This window comes from Anabas testudineus, chromosome 16, assembly GCF_900324465.2.
Source record: "Anabas testudineus chromosome 16, fAnaTes1.2, whole genome shotgun sequence".
Taxonomy (NCBI): Eukaryota; Metazoa; Chordata; class Actinopteri; order Anabantiformes; family Anabantidae; genus Anabas; species Anabas testudineus.
The window spans coordinates 9,366,197-9,378,740 of NC_046625.1; the positions used below are offsets into that span (position 1 = coordinate 9,366,197).

At 38.4% G+C, this 12,544-nt stretch overlaps 2 protein-coding genes across 2 annotated transcripts; one reads left to right on the forward strand and one right to left on the reverse strand.

Moving 5' to 3' along the window:
* Nucleotides 1–593: 593 nt before the first annotated feature.
* rbp5 (retinol binding protein 1a, cellular) lies at nucleotides 594–4,257 on the forward strand. The gene is made up of 4 exons (XM_026370654.1): nucleotides 594–984; nucleotides 1,359–1,543; nucleotides 2,024–2,125; nucleotides 3,415–4,257. The coding sequence occupies exons 1-4, from the start codon at nucleotides 909–911 to the stop codon at nucleotides 3,466–3,468; spliced, it is 417 nt and encodes a 138-aa protein (XP_026226439.1). The 5' UTR covers nucleotides 594–908; the 3' UTR covers nucleotides 3,469–4,257.
* LOC113169303 (tumor necrosis factor receptor superfamily member 14) lies at nucleotides 4,200–12,472 on the reverse strand. The gene is made up of 8 exons (XM_026370619.1): nucleotides 12,097–12,472; nucleotides 11,788–11,913; nucleotides 10,078–10,224; nucleotides 9,872–9,965; nucleotides 9,461–9,540; nucleotides 7,675–7,785; nucleotides 5,299–5,442; nucleotides 4,200–4,810 (listed from the first exon to the last, which is right to left on the reverse strand). The coding sequence occupies exons 1-8, from the start codon at nucleotides 12,155–12,157 to the stop codon at nucleotides 4,641–4,643; spliced, it is 933 nt and encodes a 310-aa protein (XP_026226404.1). The 5' UTR covers nucleotides 12,158–12,472; the 3' UTR covers nucleotides 4,200–4,640.
* Nucleotides 12,473–12,544: the final 72 nt, after the last annotated feature.

Below are 12,544 nucleotides of genomic sequence, written 5' to 3' on the forward strand. Positions count from 1 at the left end.
AGGGAGACTAGTACATCAGATTAGTCCTGGTGTTTTTACCTGGGTGCATCCTATGCAGTGGAGTTTTAAATTAATCCTTAAGAGTTTGTATGATGATTCAAGTGTTTATTAACTTAGCATGTGATAGTGAGTGACTTCATTACTTGACTTCCCCTGTGACTTGCCCCCTTCTGGTCTCTGCTGCTGCTGCTGCTGCTGCTGCTGCTGCCACCAAATAACTGTAAATGATTCTCTGGTGTAAGTTTCACAAATAAGTCACTTGATCATGACCATAACTTAAACTGATAATACTATTGCATACAGAAATTAGTATATTTTTAAATGATTTTCAAATAAATACATATATTCCTGTAGGCCTTTGACCAGGCCATGACATTTTGCTTGAACAGTGTCCCTGATTCCTAAATAAACATTGCGTCTTGACTTCAGATAACCCAGCTACGGCTGTTAACACACTGGTCAGCACCCGATATATGAACTCCCACAAGTCTGTGAAATGTGTGCTCTGTGCATCTTCACCCAACCCAGCGCATGCTTTCGGGATCCTAAGCACCGCCTCTGCCTGTAACTGGATGAAGCATTAGGAAAGATGAATGAAGCCCCCTCCCCTTCATGAAATCCTGCACAAAAACTTCTGCTGCAGATTGGGAACGGCTCCATAAGTCCTGTGGGAGTCTTACACCAGAGATAAACTGCATACTTTGAACACCACAGCAGGAGGCAGCAGCAGCTCGGTCACCGCCGTCTCATTTTACGCACAGTGGCGTCCAGCGGGCTTTGTCTGAGTGAAAGTGATATCAAGCGAGGCGGCAGCTGATCTTATCCAGACTTAATTCGAGGGAAAGCAAAGAGAAAGTAAAGCAGAGATTTGAGCTCGTCTGGCTGTTCTGGAAGGAACAAAAAGCAAAATGTCAAAACCAGATTACACCGGCACCTATCATATGGTGGAGCAGGAGAACATGGACGCGTACCTCGCAGCTTTAGGTAAGTTTGTTTGTCTTTTACGCAGACGCAGCACGTTAAACTATTCACATTTCTTGTCCCAAACAAGTAGGACATGGCTCCTCCTCGTAACTCTCCCACTTTGTTGCCCTTTAGTTCAAACATGCAACACTGTTTTGCTGCTCTGAAGCCATTTTGAAGTAATAATCGATCACTGACGTCATGGTGAAGCCCATCTCCATTTGCAGCAACACATTAGTGTAATGAAACCACCACCTTGTCCTTTACATGAACCCAGATCCTCCCCCCACACACACAAAGAGAGAGTGTATTCAGTCTTTTTAAATGTGACAGACAAACTATAAGTAAAGAAAATCTCCCTACATGAGCTTTCTCTCCTCTCTGTCTTCCCTCAGATATAAATTTTGCTCTGAGGACAATTGTGTGTCTCTTGAAGCCCACCAAAGACATCACCCATGACCCAGCTACAGGGGCCATGAAGATTCGCACGCTCACCACCTTCAAGAACTTCGACATGGATTTTACTATTGGAGAAGAATTTACAGAGGACCTGGGGCCCGTGGATGGACGCACTTGTCAGGTCTGTGTTTTTGTTTGGGCCTGTGTGTAGTTACAGCGAATATGTGGTGTCATTACTTGTTATACAACTTTGAATTGTGCGTTTAATTTGGAGTGTCTGAGGAAAGTCGACCCACCTACTGCTGGGATTTTGTTTTGTAACCACCCCCTGCTGCTTAAATCCGGGTTCCAGCTTAGCAATGAGTGTGTGCGTGAGTTTCACAAAGAGAAAGCAGTGAATAAAAAAAAAAAAAGACACTGTTTGCCTAAAGTTTGCAGATTTATTCAGAAACAACTGCATGAATCAAAACAAGCAGCATTGTCTCGATGTGTTCCAGAGAAAAATGACCAAACAGAAGCTAAACAAAGTAAAACCAAGGCTCAAGAGAGGAAAAAGGAACTCATTAGTCTCTCTTTTTGCAGTGCACAAAGGCTTTTATCTTTGTGTGATTGAACATGTGAGCTACTTTACATATTAATTACAAGCCCTCTGCGTCTGCAGACTACAGTGAGCTGGGAAGGAGACAAGCTGCTTTGTGTACAGCGAGGTGAGAAACAGGGACGAGGCTGGACACACTGGCTGGAGGGCGACAAGCTGCATTTGGTAAGGATGTATGGATGGAATAAAAAGATGCGAGAAAGAGGCCACGGGAGGGTCATAGAGGGAGATAAGGTGGGGGGATGTGGAACAAGGAAAATAAAAACATAGAGGAGGAAAAAAGATGCTTACGTTGATACGGTAAATGCAAATTTAAACGTCATGTTGTGTGTTACAATGTCCACGTAGGAAAGCAGCACAGCAACTCTGAGGACTGATCTCATTAATAGTTCCTCTTTTTTAACAACAACAACAACAACTGAAAACTCACAGAGGATGGAGGTTTGAGTCCAGGTTGGAGTGTAGGCGCCACTAGGCCAGCATTGGAATGTAGGGCGGCTTCTCCTATCAGATGGTTCCTTCTGACACAATGCTGATTCAGCACAGGCTCCACAGGCAGGAGCAGCAGCAAGAAAGTCTGACATTGAAAGTTTTCAGTGTCTTTAGGAAATAGAACTGCTTATCAGTCTTTTCATACCAGCCTCTTTAGTGCTGTAGCTTTTGCATAAAGGTTTCTGAAATAAAACACAATAGTATAAATATGTCGTCGTCTTGCTTATTCGCTCTTTACATTCCAAACATCTGTCTCCACTAATTAAGACAAGTATTTGTCAACTCATGCTGTGGCCATCCATGTATGGCGGTGTGCACTCGAATGACTAGATTTACGTAGCCATCTGAACTCCTCCTCATTAAGTGGGCAGAGTTGGGTAAAAAAAAAAAAAAAAGCACTCAGTATTTTGGGCATTTTATGGATAGTCAGAATGTCACATAACACAACCACTAATTCAGGACGAAGGGAGAGAATTAGACCTATTCATTGTGGTTGTTACATGGTTTAAGATTATAGATTATCTGTCAGTGCTGATTAAGGTTTGAAACAATCAGTATTGTTCCACTAAATAGCTCACAGAATTTCTAATACCTCTGTTGTATTTGGGACAGAACGGTACATTGTTGATGCTGACAAGTGGGAAATGCCAGCGAGGATCAAGCTTTGAAATGGTGGATTTCAGAGGTTACACACTGCAGGAGAAAGGGGCAGTGGCAGACTAATGATGAGTGAATGAGGGGGAGTTGGAGAAGAAGGAAGGGGGGAGGAGGTGGATGGATGACAAGGTTAAAGGTTGAGTAGGGGGGAGGGTTGTTTTGGATACAATCCCAGATCTCTACACAAATTTATGGCTTCCTTCATGTGCCAAACTGTAATATCTATTCTTACTAGTCATTTGAACCCTCTCCTTTTCCTTCTCTACCCCCCCTCCCTCCTCCATGGTCTTTTATTCTCTCTGCAGGAGATGAGAGCTGAAGGCGTGGTAGCCAAGCAGGTCTTCAAGAAGGCAAATTGAAGTCACTGCAAATGTGCATTTCAAGAATAACATCAACTTATTCTTAATAGAAAAATACTCTGTGTTGATAGCATTTTATAATAATCAACAATAGTTTAAAATATCACAACAAGACTGGAAATCTCCAAAAATACGATAATGTACACATTCCTAATTGTTTCTGTGTAATGGTACTAACTGTGAAGAGGGCAGCGGAGCTGTGTAAACATTCCCAACAAACTCCCTCGAATTACACATCTGTCTTCACAGTGTTAGAAACAAATCCTAAATCAGCTGGAGGCCCTACTGCTGCTTCTCTAACACATCACATTATAGTCCGGGGCCTGTTTATGTCTGATGCACAGCTGCTGAACATCTCAAAGTTATAAATATTGAAATTCAATAATTTGCAAAACCATGTCCAAAAAAAAAAAACATAGTTTTTATTGATTTTTAACAGTTTACATATACAATGCTCCACCTGAATAATCAGCTAAAGTTATAACAATATAAGTTAAATTACTTGTCCTTTAAAATATAATTACATACTTAAATTAAAGGAGAATGCTGCAGCTTTTTTTTTTCTTCTTATTGTCAACAAATCCCATGAAAAATCAAAAATCAACAAGTCTGTCTCAGTGTTAGCCACCCCATTTGTTTTCATCAAAAACATACTGTTTTTAAATATATAGTTACATTTTAAAAATGGCTTAGAGACATCAATCAGGCTCTGTAGATGCAGAAGATACATGTTTTTTTTTTTTTTTTCATCCATTAAGAAAGAAAAATGTAAAATATCACAATTATCCACAATAGAAACAGAAGTGGGCCACGGACAGTGCTGCCTTCACTTGTAAAGCTCCCAAGTCAGTCACGGCAAAATGAAGGAGCTGCAACAGTATTTCCAGTTGAGAAGTCCGCTCCCATCGTAAAAGTCAATAACTTGATTTCAGGATATTTGGCTGTTACAGTAGCCTCACTGAAAATGCTACTCATAAATATCACATAACCTGAGCTGATGTTCTAATAAAAGTCCTGCAGGGGGCGTCAGGCACATCCTCAATGTGAAAGCCTGCTCTTTTTAAATAGTTACATTAAAGTTTGACATAGACATTGCATCATCTCCAGGCTGGGGGGGACTCAAAGCTCCACCAGTATACTTAGAAGTAAATGTTGTGGCCACATTTACTGGTTTATGTCCCGCACCATTCATCCTCCTGTGGTTCTGAGTGGGTCCTGAGAAAGTTGCTGGAGCAGTATCCTCCACCGTTATTGATGTAATCTGGTTCAGCAAATGAAACCGAGACCTTCAGCGGAGTGATGGGAAGGCTGCTGTCCATGCTGCAATTAACCAGGTTTTCATCTGAGGGGGCGATAAAATCAATAGTGAATGTGACCATTCTTCAAAGTAGTATTGTACTGATGTGTGAAATGTACTTAGCACATTGTGAGGCCTGATGAATTTGAACCTTTATGGAGCCAAATGCATTTATGGAAGATTAATATAGACTAGTGACCACTTGCTGTATTCATTCATTTTTTTCTGTCTGAACATTGTCTATTTTTTCTAATCAAACGTCTGTGCATGATTGTAGCAGTAGCAGCAGATGATGCCAACTAACTCTACTCTAACTTAGAGGAAAATTTATACCTAGGATTTTGTAAGAATCCACATGGTTGTTGTGCAGAACTTAATCTGTTGCCCTGGCGTTAAGATGAGCATAAATCACCATATCCCAGATTACAGTCTGACTGCTGTCTTTTGTTGTGTCATACCTGATTGTTGTCCATTCTAGCTCAAAAGAACTTCCAAATACTGTAAAACACTAAAAAAGCTGGTGTGTTTCTCACCTTGGCTAAAAAGTGGTATTTTGAAGTCCTCCATGGCGCAGCTCTCTTGGCAGTGACCGTTCAGCTTTGTGTCTGGTAAAGGCAGGTCCAGTGGCTTGACTGCAGAAGCCATATCCACCAGAGTAACAGGAACACTGGGGCTGCCTGTTAGACAATAAAAAAAAAGTATCCTGTTAACAAAGATGATCTTTATGATGATATGATAAATAGTTTGAGACAGATCAAATACATCATATATCATGTTTTATATGGACTGTAACCTTTGTTACTCATAACCTGGTTGCATTGACATTGATTGGCCTCCAGGTGGCTCTACCCTCTCAGATACACACAGGTTTGTAGTGGCACTAATTATTTGGATGTGATTTCAATAAAAAATGGCTGAACAACTTCAGGAAAGGTTTTTATAACATACCATAGCTGACCTAATATTAATGTGAAAGGTGGATGTAAAGTGTCTGTAGTTTAAATTTTCATAGACAAATAGGTCGTAGTCACCTCTGAATCACAGCAATTACAATAGGTTCCAATGATGTTTAAATTTTAGTGTAGAAAAAGAATAAAAGATTTACCAAAATATACACTTTTCAGTCCTCCACCACTGTTTAATCTGCTAATCTGCTGCTCATGTGTATGTTCTAGTCACTGATCCACTAAATGGCTAAATACACCAAGCTGACCACAAGTGCTTCCACTGTGGTACTGCAAGAGCTCTGTTATTACCAACTAGTCAAAGCAGCAGGACCCAGAATACCTCAGAAAGCAGAACATATATTTTGTGTTTCAGTTCTGTAAAAGATTTTAGAATTGCTAATTCATATAATTACTGTAGTAGTTATTATTAAAAATAATAGTAATACATTTTATTTAAAGCGCCTTTCAAAACACTCAAGGACACTGTATAATCAACAATAAATCAACAAAAAATCAACACAGGACAAAACAGACAGAAAAATGACTCAGCTTGTAATTATATTTTATGGCTGATTTATTTTCTTCACATAAGTTAAATTACCTTAAATCTACATCATCCCCCTAAGTGAAAAATCCACTTTCTATAAATATGTAAAAAGTGTTGAAAGTTGAAAAGTTGAAGTGCTCAATGGAAAGTCCATTCTCATTGAATATGTAATGAAGGTTTCAACTTTTGACCTCATATTTGTGACAGCTAATGTACGTAATGATAAATTGTGATTGGAATTACTCGACATGAGGAAACATTTCCCATTCAGCAAGCTAATGTAAAAACAATCTTCTAGAGTCAAATTCGCCTGATTAGGGAAACTCAATATAATGTTTTTCTATGTAAAAAGTATGTAATCCATCCAGGTCTCTAGTAATCTAATCTTTAGCACCAATGCTTTGAGCTGCACAAACCAAATTCTGTTTCAGTGCGACTGTAAAAAATAGTAATGAGTATTTCAAAACCTCAGCAGATAAAACTGAAACTGTCTACATGGCATGATACTACTACGAGAACAGAAAACGTCTTTTATCAGTTTAAATAGAAGATGTCTACAAGCTAATGTTACAAAATAAAGACAGCGCAGACATGCTGTGATATTGTTACTGGCAATCACTGGCATCACCGTGTTGTCGATAAACTTGCAAAGTGACTGGCAAATCTTATCTAACACTGATTTAACTGTTCAAAACTGATAACTGGCACGTTTATGTGAAACACGTTCCACCAGATAGAGATAGATACTCATAGCTCTTCTCTCAATTAGTTGGATTTCACTTGTAAATTCCAGTATTGGCACACAACTTCACTGGAAATACAGTAAATGTCAAAGAAATTACAACACAGCGTCAGCCAAAACAATCAGTTATGGTACCGTGTCACATACGTAGGATCTGGTTATCAGTATGAGTAAGATGCCTGTGAAGTCTGCGTCACATTATACCGAATAACTGTGTCAGGCTGAATATGAACAGGATGTGGTTTCCCCATTCAGATTGTCATGTTTGTCGAGCTTGTCTAAAATCAAGTTGAACAGTTTCTTATATAACTTCCATGGGTCATAATAAAATATTAAGATTTTTTTTTGCAAAAAAGGAAACAGTTAACACTTGACTGAAGTGATTGTAACTATAAAGAAAACCAGTTATGTAAATTTAATTTACCTTACTCAGAGTTTTTTTTTTTACTGTAAAGGAAATAGTGGGAGGATATGTTCAAGAGAGATAAGCAGCGACCTTAAACTGTATGACTTCAAAGCAAAGGCTGTCTCTCAGTTATGGTTGACAGTATGCGTAGTTACTGCCACTGAGTAGGCACGCATTCACCAGGAAGTCTTTTTTTAAAAAGTACAAGAATAAAATCATGAAGTACTGTGATGAAACAAACCTACACCTGTGACGTGCGGTACGTACGTGATCTGTATGATCGGCATTTTGCCCTCCAGTAGATGACAATAGCAAACAGGATGAGTGCAGTCACCACGAGTCCTGCCCACAGGCCTGCAGGTAATATCCACGGACAGTCTGAAGAACACACAGAGAGAGGGGGCTTTCAGAGGGGAGGCAGATTTTGATAAAAGTGTAGGCCCTTTCTGGGAAATCTAGAGAGGAGGTTTGTGTTTACTGAATACTGTAGTATAAAAAAAATAACTAAATAGGTTTTTTCCTTTTTCAAAAAAAGTGATTTACTATAAATGCAAACTCATTCAATTTAATCACTCCAACACTGGAACAATAACGTAAATCAACAATTCTATTATATTCTCGTTAAACATCAATAACTGACACATATGGCATTAATAAATGTTTAGTAACATAGTTTAACTGGTCTGTGATTACACATATAACCAATCTTACAGTGTAGTATGAAGAGTTTATTAAACATTTATAGAAACACAAAAGATCGACAGTTTCAAACCATATGAATTCATTCAATATCTAATTTTATATATTAACAACTGTGCTATTATGTTTTCCCTTAACAACACTTAACAGTTAAAATTACAGTGTGCTATAAATTATTATTTGATTATATTGACTTTGAGTGATGAGTTTTCTGTGGTTGGAATAGTTTTTCCTTTTGTGTTACAAAAAGGTTTTGTTTCCAGATAAAAACGTGTCACAGGTAAATTTCCGATGTCTTAGATCCGTAGTAGTAGAGCGTAGATACTTATGCTTAGATGATGTGTTTCACTACTTATTTGACTACATTAAACTGAATAAAGTGATTCACACACTGCTCTCACAAACATGAATTTCATCAATGTGAGTGCAGACTTTAAAGATCACATAGGAAACTGTTGTAATGTTACAGATGTAAAAACGCTAAAAATTGGTTCTAACGTTTCTAGCATCATCCTGTTGTTTTACATTTGTGGTTCAAATAAATAATCCTTATTATTAAATTAAGTTCGGTAGACGTTCGTGTCCTCCACTGGATGTAAACTCTTCAGAGATCTTTTGAGTATAACCACAATCATGTTAATATTTTAATTTGTCCAATACTTTTGGTTAATAAACACCTGAAAAACTGACATCGCCATCAGTCTCAGCTGTACTGTTAGCTGAGCACAGCGGTTACCATGGTAACCTGCTTATTGTTTCCATGTTGACATTAGGCATCAAACTCAAAGCACCGCTGTGCCTCAGTACCTCAGGGTTGCAGGCAGACTTAACACCTTGGAACAGCACCTCTCTTATTCTGAACCTTTCTGATATCAGCCTCACAAATCCTCCTACAACCTCTCCTAAAACAACACTAGGAGAGCAGAGTGTGAACCAGAACAGCAAAGTGTATTAGAGACAGGTAAATAACCTCCTAAAGCTTTATGCAGTAGAGCTGAGGACACCTGCAGATTAAGATGATAATACAGCCTCATCACCTTCATGGCCTTTTGATACATTACAAATATTAGAGATCTAATCTGTACTATATAAAGGTGAAATAACACATTACCACTATTTTATATTAGACCTTCCTATTATTTTCTTTTCCTTTAAATTATTTATTTTTATCATATGACTAATGATAGTGCCTGGTCAGATGATGGATGGGAACCCATGAGACACACGGGACAAGACCTTCCACTACATTGCACAACTTCATCTTTTTTTTTTTTTTTTTTTTAAATAGCTGAAAGGTTTCAAGATCTGAAAAGAAGAATCAAACAAGATCCTAAAGGTAAAGCTGTAAACCTACTGTTGTGTATGAAGTTGCCACAGATGGCATCAGCTTTATGGGTTCCTTGAGTTTTCAACTCTCTCCCAAAGTCCTCACATCTGAAAAACATATGACATGACAACAAATGTCATAATGTATTGATAATAAGGGCATGTTTGTTGCAGAGTAATAAACTGTATGCAACCCTCAGATAAGCCTGACTGTACCATACAGTCTAGATCAAATATAGTTATAGTAGGTGTGGTGTGGTGTGGGATGTTCTGGATTTGATGACAGAGAATGTCAAGCGAAAGATAAAACAGTCATTTCTGCTGTATGGTTGACTGACAAATGAATCACTCCCAGTTTACCACACTATACATTAAAGAACCAATGTCAGCATTTCACTTTATTTTAATAATACCAGTAATAATGGAACGTCTGTCTTACCTGATATGTGGTTTACAACCTGAGATGCTATCCGTGACATTGCTGTATGTTCCATTACCACACTCAACACAGACTGTGTCACTCGTGCGAGTAGCTGCAAGAAGTATTGAGATGGGGAGACATTTAATTTACCAGCTAGTACTGTACTTTGGCAAGATTTCTATAATACTTGGAAATTTATTTTGCAATTTACAATGGCAGCATACCTGGTGTCTTGACTCCTTCACCCACAGGGCATTCTGTCACTTTCAAGCAATGGTCGCAATTCTTATTACTACAGTAGTAACCAGGGATACACTCACACACTGTGTCCGCCGTAGTTGTGCAGTTTTGGGAATTCACCTGCTTGTTATCTGAAAGTGTCAGAGATAAAAACAGATTTAAAAAAAGTGTTTGTGAGCATGTCGCCACATCTGCACTGAGAATCCAATGATACATAAGAAACATACAGGTTATGTGATAATCCGGTTCCAGGGCACAGATATTCAGTAAAAGCCCTCCACCCTTTGTTCTTCTTTTTTTGTCTCTCTTTGTTATTGCCCTTCATTATTGCAAAGTTTATTGTGAAGTCATAGTCACAAAAATCCCAGTTAGATTTGCTTTGGTTACATTCTTCGTTTAAACCCAGCTAGACCCAGTACAGTTGTTTACTTAGAAGTATATTACTCTTAACATTGTTAAGTGATCTCATTCCACATTGACAACACCATTATTTCATGTATGAGATTGTTTGGACTCTTAACTTAAACTGCATGGTGTTCACATGTTGTTATGGTTGCACCTGTCAAATGCCAACATACTGTACATCACTTTAGAAACATGTCTCCAAAACAAGTATCATTTTTGCTCTGTACGCCACCACAGAGGATTTGAAAGCAAACAATCAAGTGTAGACTGCAAGCCTTTATTTAAACTTTTGGATGACAGAAGAAGTTTTCAGCGTCATAATGAATAATATTGATGACCTGGCCAGATCAAAAACAACTTTATGAGATCCGTGAGCATATCTGTGTGAAAGTCAGCAATCAAAAGAAGACTTCAGTAGAGCTTACAGATAGGGCTTACCACACGATGTAAACTATTGGTACGCCTCAAAAACAGGAAGACCAGAGTTTGGTTAGAAAAAAACGCACACAAAAAACAAACAACTGTGCAATTCTAGACAACATGGACAGATTTAATATCTACTTGTATGAAAATGATAAGACGAGAAAAAGGAAGAAGAGAAGGAACTACTCGTTTTATGAAGTACAGTACGGTGGAGGTAGTGTTATGGGCTGGTCATGTATGGCTTCCACCGGAACTGGTTCACATTTATTGATGACTGAATTGCTGACAAAAGCTGTAGGGTGAATTCTGGAGTGTATAGGGCTATATTATCTTTGAAAGAAGCACAAAAGCTTTTAAAAAAAGAAAACTAGAATAGCAGTCAATCACCTGCCTTAAATCAAACTAAGAATGCATTTCTCTTTCTGAAGACAAAGACTTCCAAGAAGAACCAGGAACAGAAGACAGTGACTGTAAAGACCTAGCAGATCAGATAAGAAACCCTGCATATGGTAATTTCAAACTGTGAAATGATTTGAAACTATTTAAACTGGCAACTTATGATTATATTAGTTTGTAAAATTGTTTGCTAACAGTGGGGGCTATATATACAGTACTTGTAATTCTTACACAGTTCATGCAATATAAACCTAAATTAAAGTTGAAGGTACATATTGAGTGATGCGGACTCCATTTTGGTGAGGGTACAGAGCAAAATAATGAAAATAGTGCCGGGACTAACACCTGGCTACATTTATATTCTATAAAAAGGCTAAAAATTAAAAGAAGGTGTTTTGTAGTGTTCATGTAAGACAAAAATAGTTTGTGCATGTACATGCAGTATACAGTATTGTACATGTTTGACTTACCGAAACTGCAGACTCTGCAAATGTGGCATGTAGTCAAACCGTTTGTTGTGGCTGTGAAGTGCCCCTCTTTACATGTAGCACACACAGTTGACTTTGTGGCGTTACAGACATCTTTTACATATTGTCCTGTTATAAAAAAAATAATAAAATGTCAGATACAAATATAATACGTGAACTATGCAGAACAGCCGAATACTTACAAAGATCAGATACACAGTAAACATTGTGTCATTTGTACAGTCCTATAAAGGGTTGTTATACAAAAAGGAAATCAATGTTAGCAAGTGTAACTTTGTGGTATAGACTTACCTGCAGGACACTGATCACAGCATTTTCCATTTGTAGAGTACTTGCCGCTTAAACAAGTCATTTTAGCCCGCAGCCCATTCGATTACACTCGTCCCCTTGTTTAAAGGTGTCCAACCTTATGATCTTGACTGTCTTTCGTCAGACTCTTCCTCTAAACCTACTTCTAACCTCCAAACTCTTTAGTTTCTCTTAGCTCAGAGACGCCGGGTTCTTCTGTCTCCACTGTCTTTGATCTGACTTTGACTACAGATATGTTTTCCCTCCTCACTCTGTCTTACCTGCTAATCATGTCTTTTCTGATCCTACACTGGAAAACCCCAGTGACCCTCATCTGCTGTTTTCCCCCTGCCTCTCTCTCTCTCTCGCTCTCTCTCTCTCTTTTTGAGTCTCTTTTTCTGCCTCTGTCTCTCCTCATTTCCTTCCTGTGCTACCCCTCTTACTGCAAAGT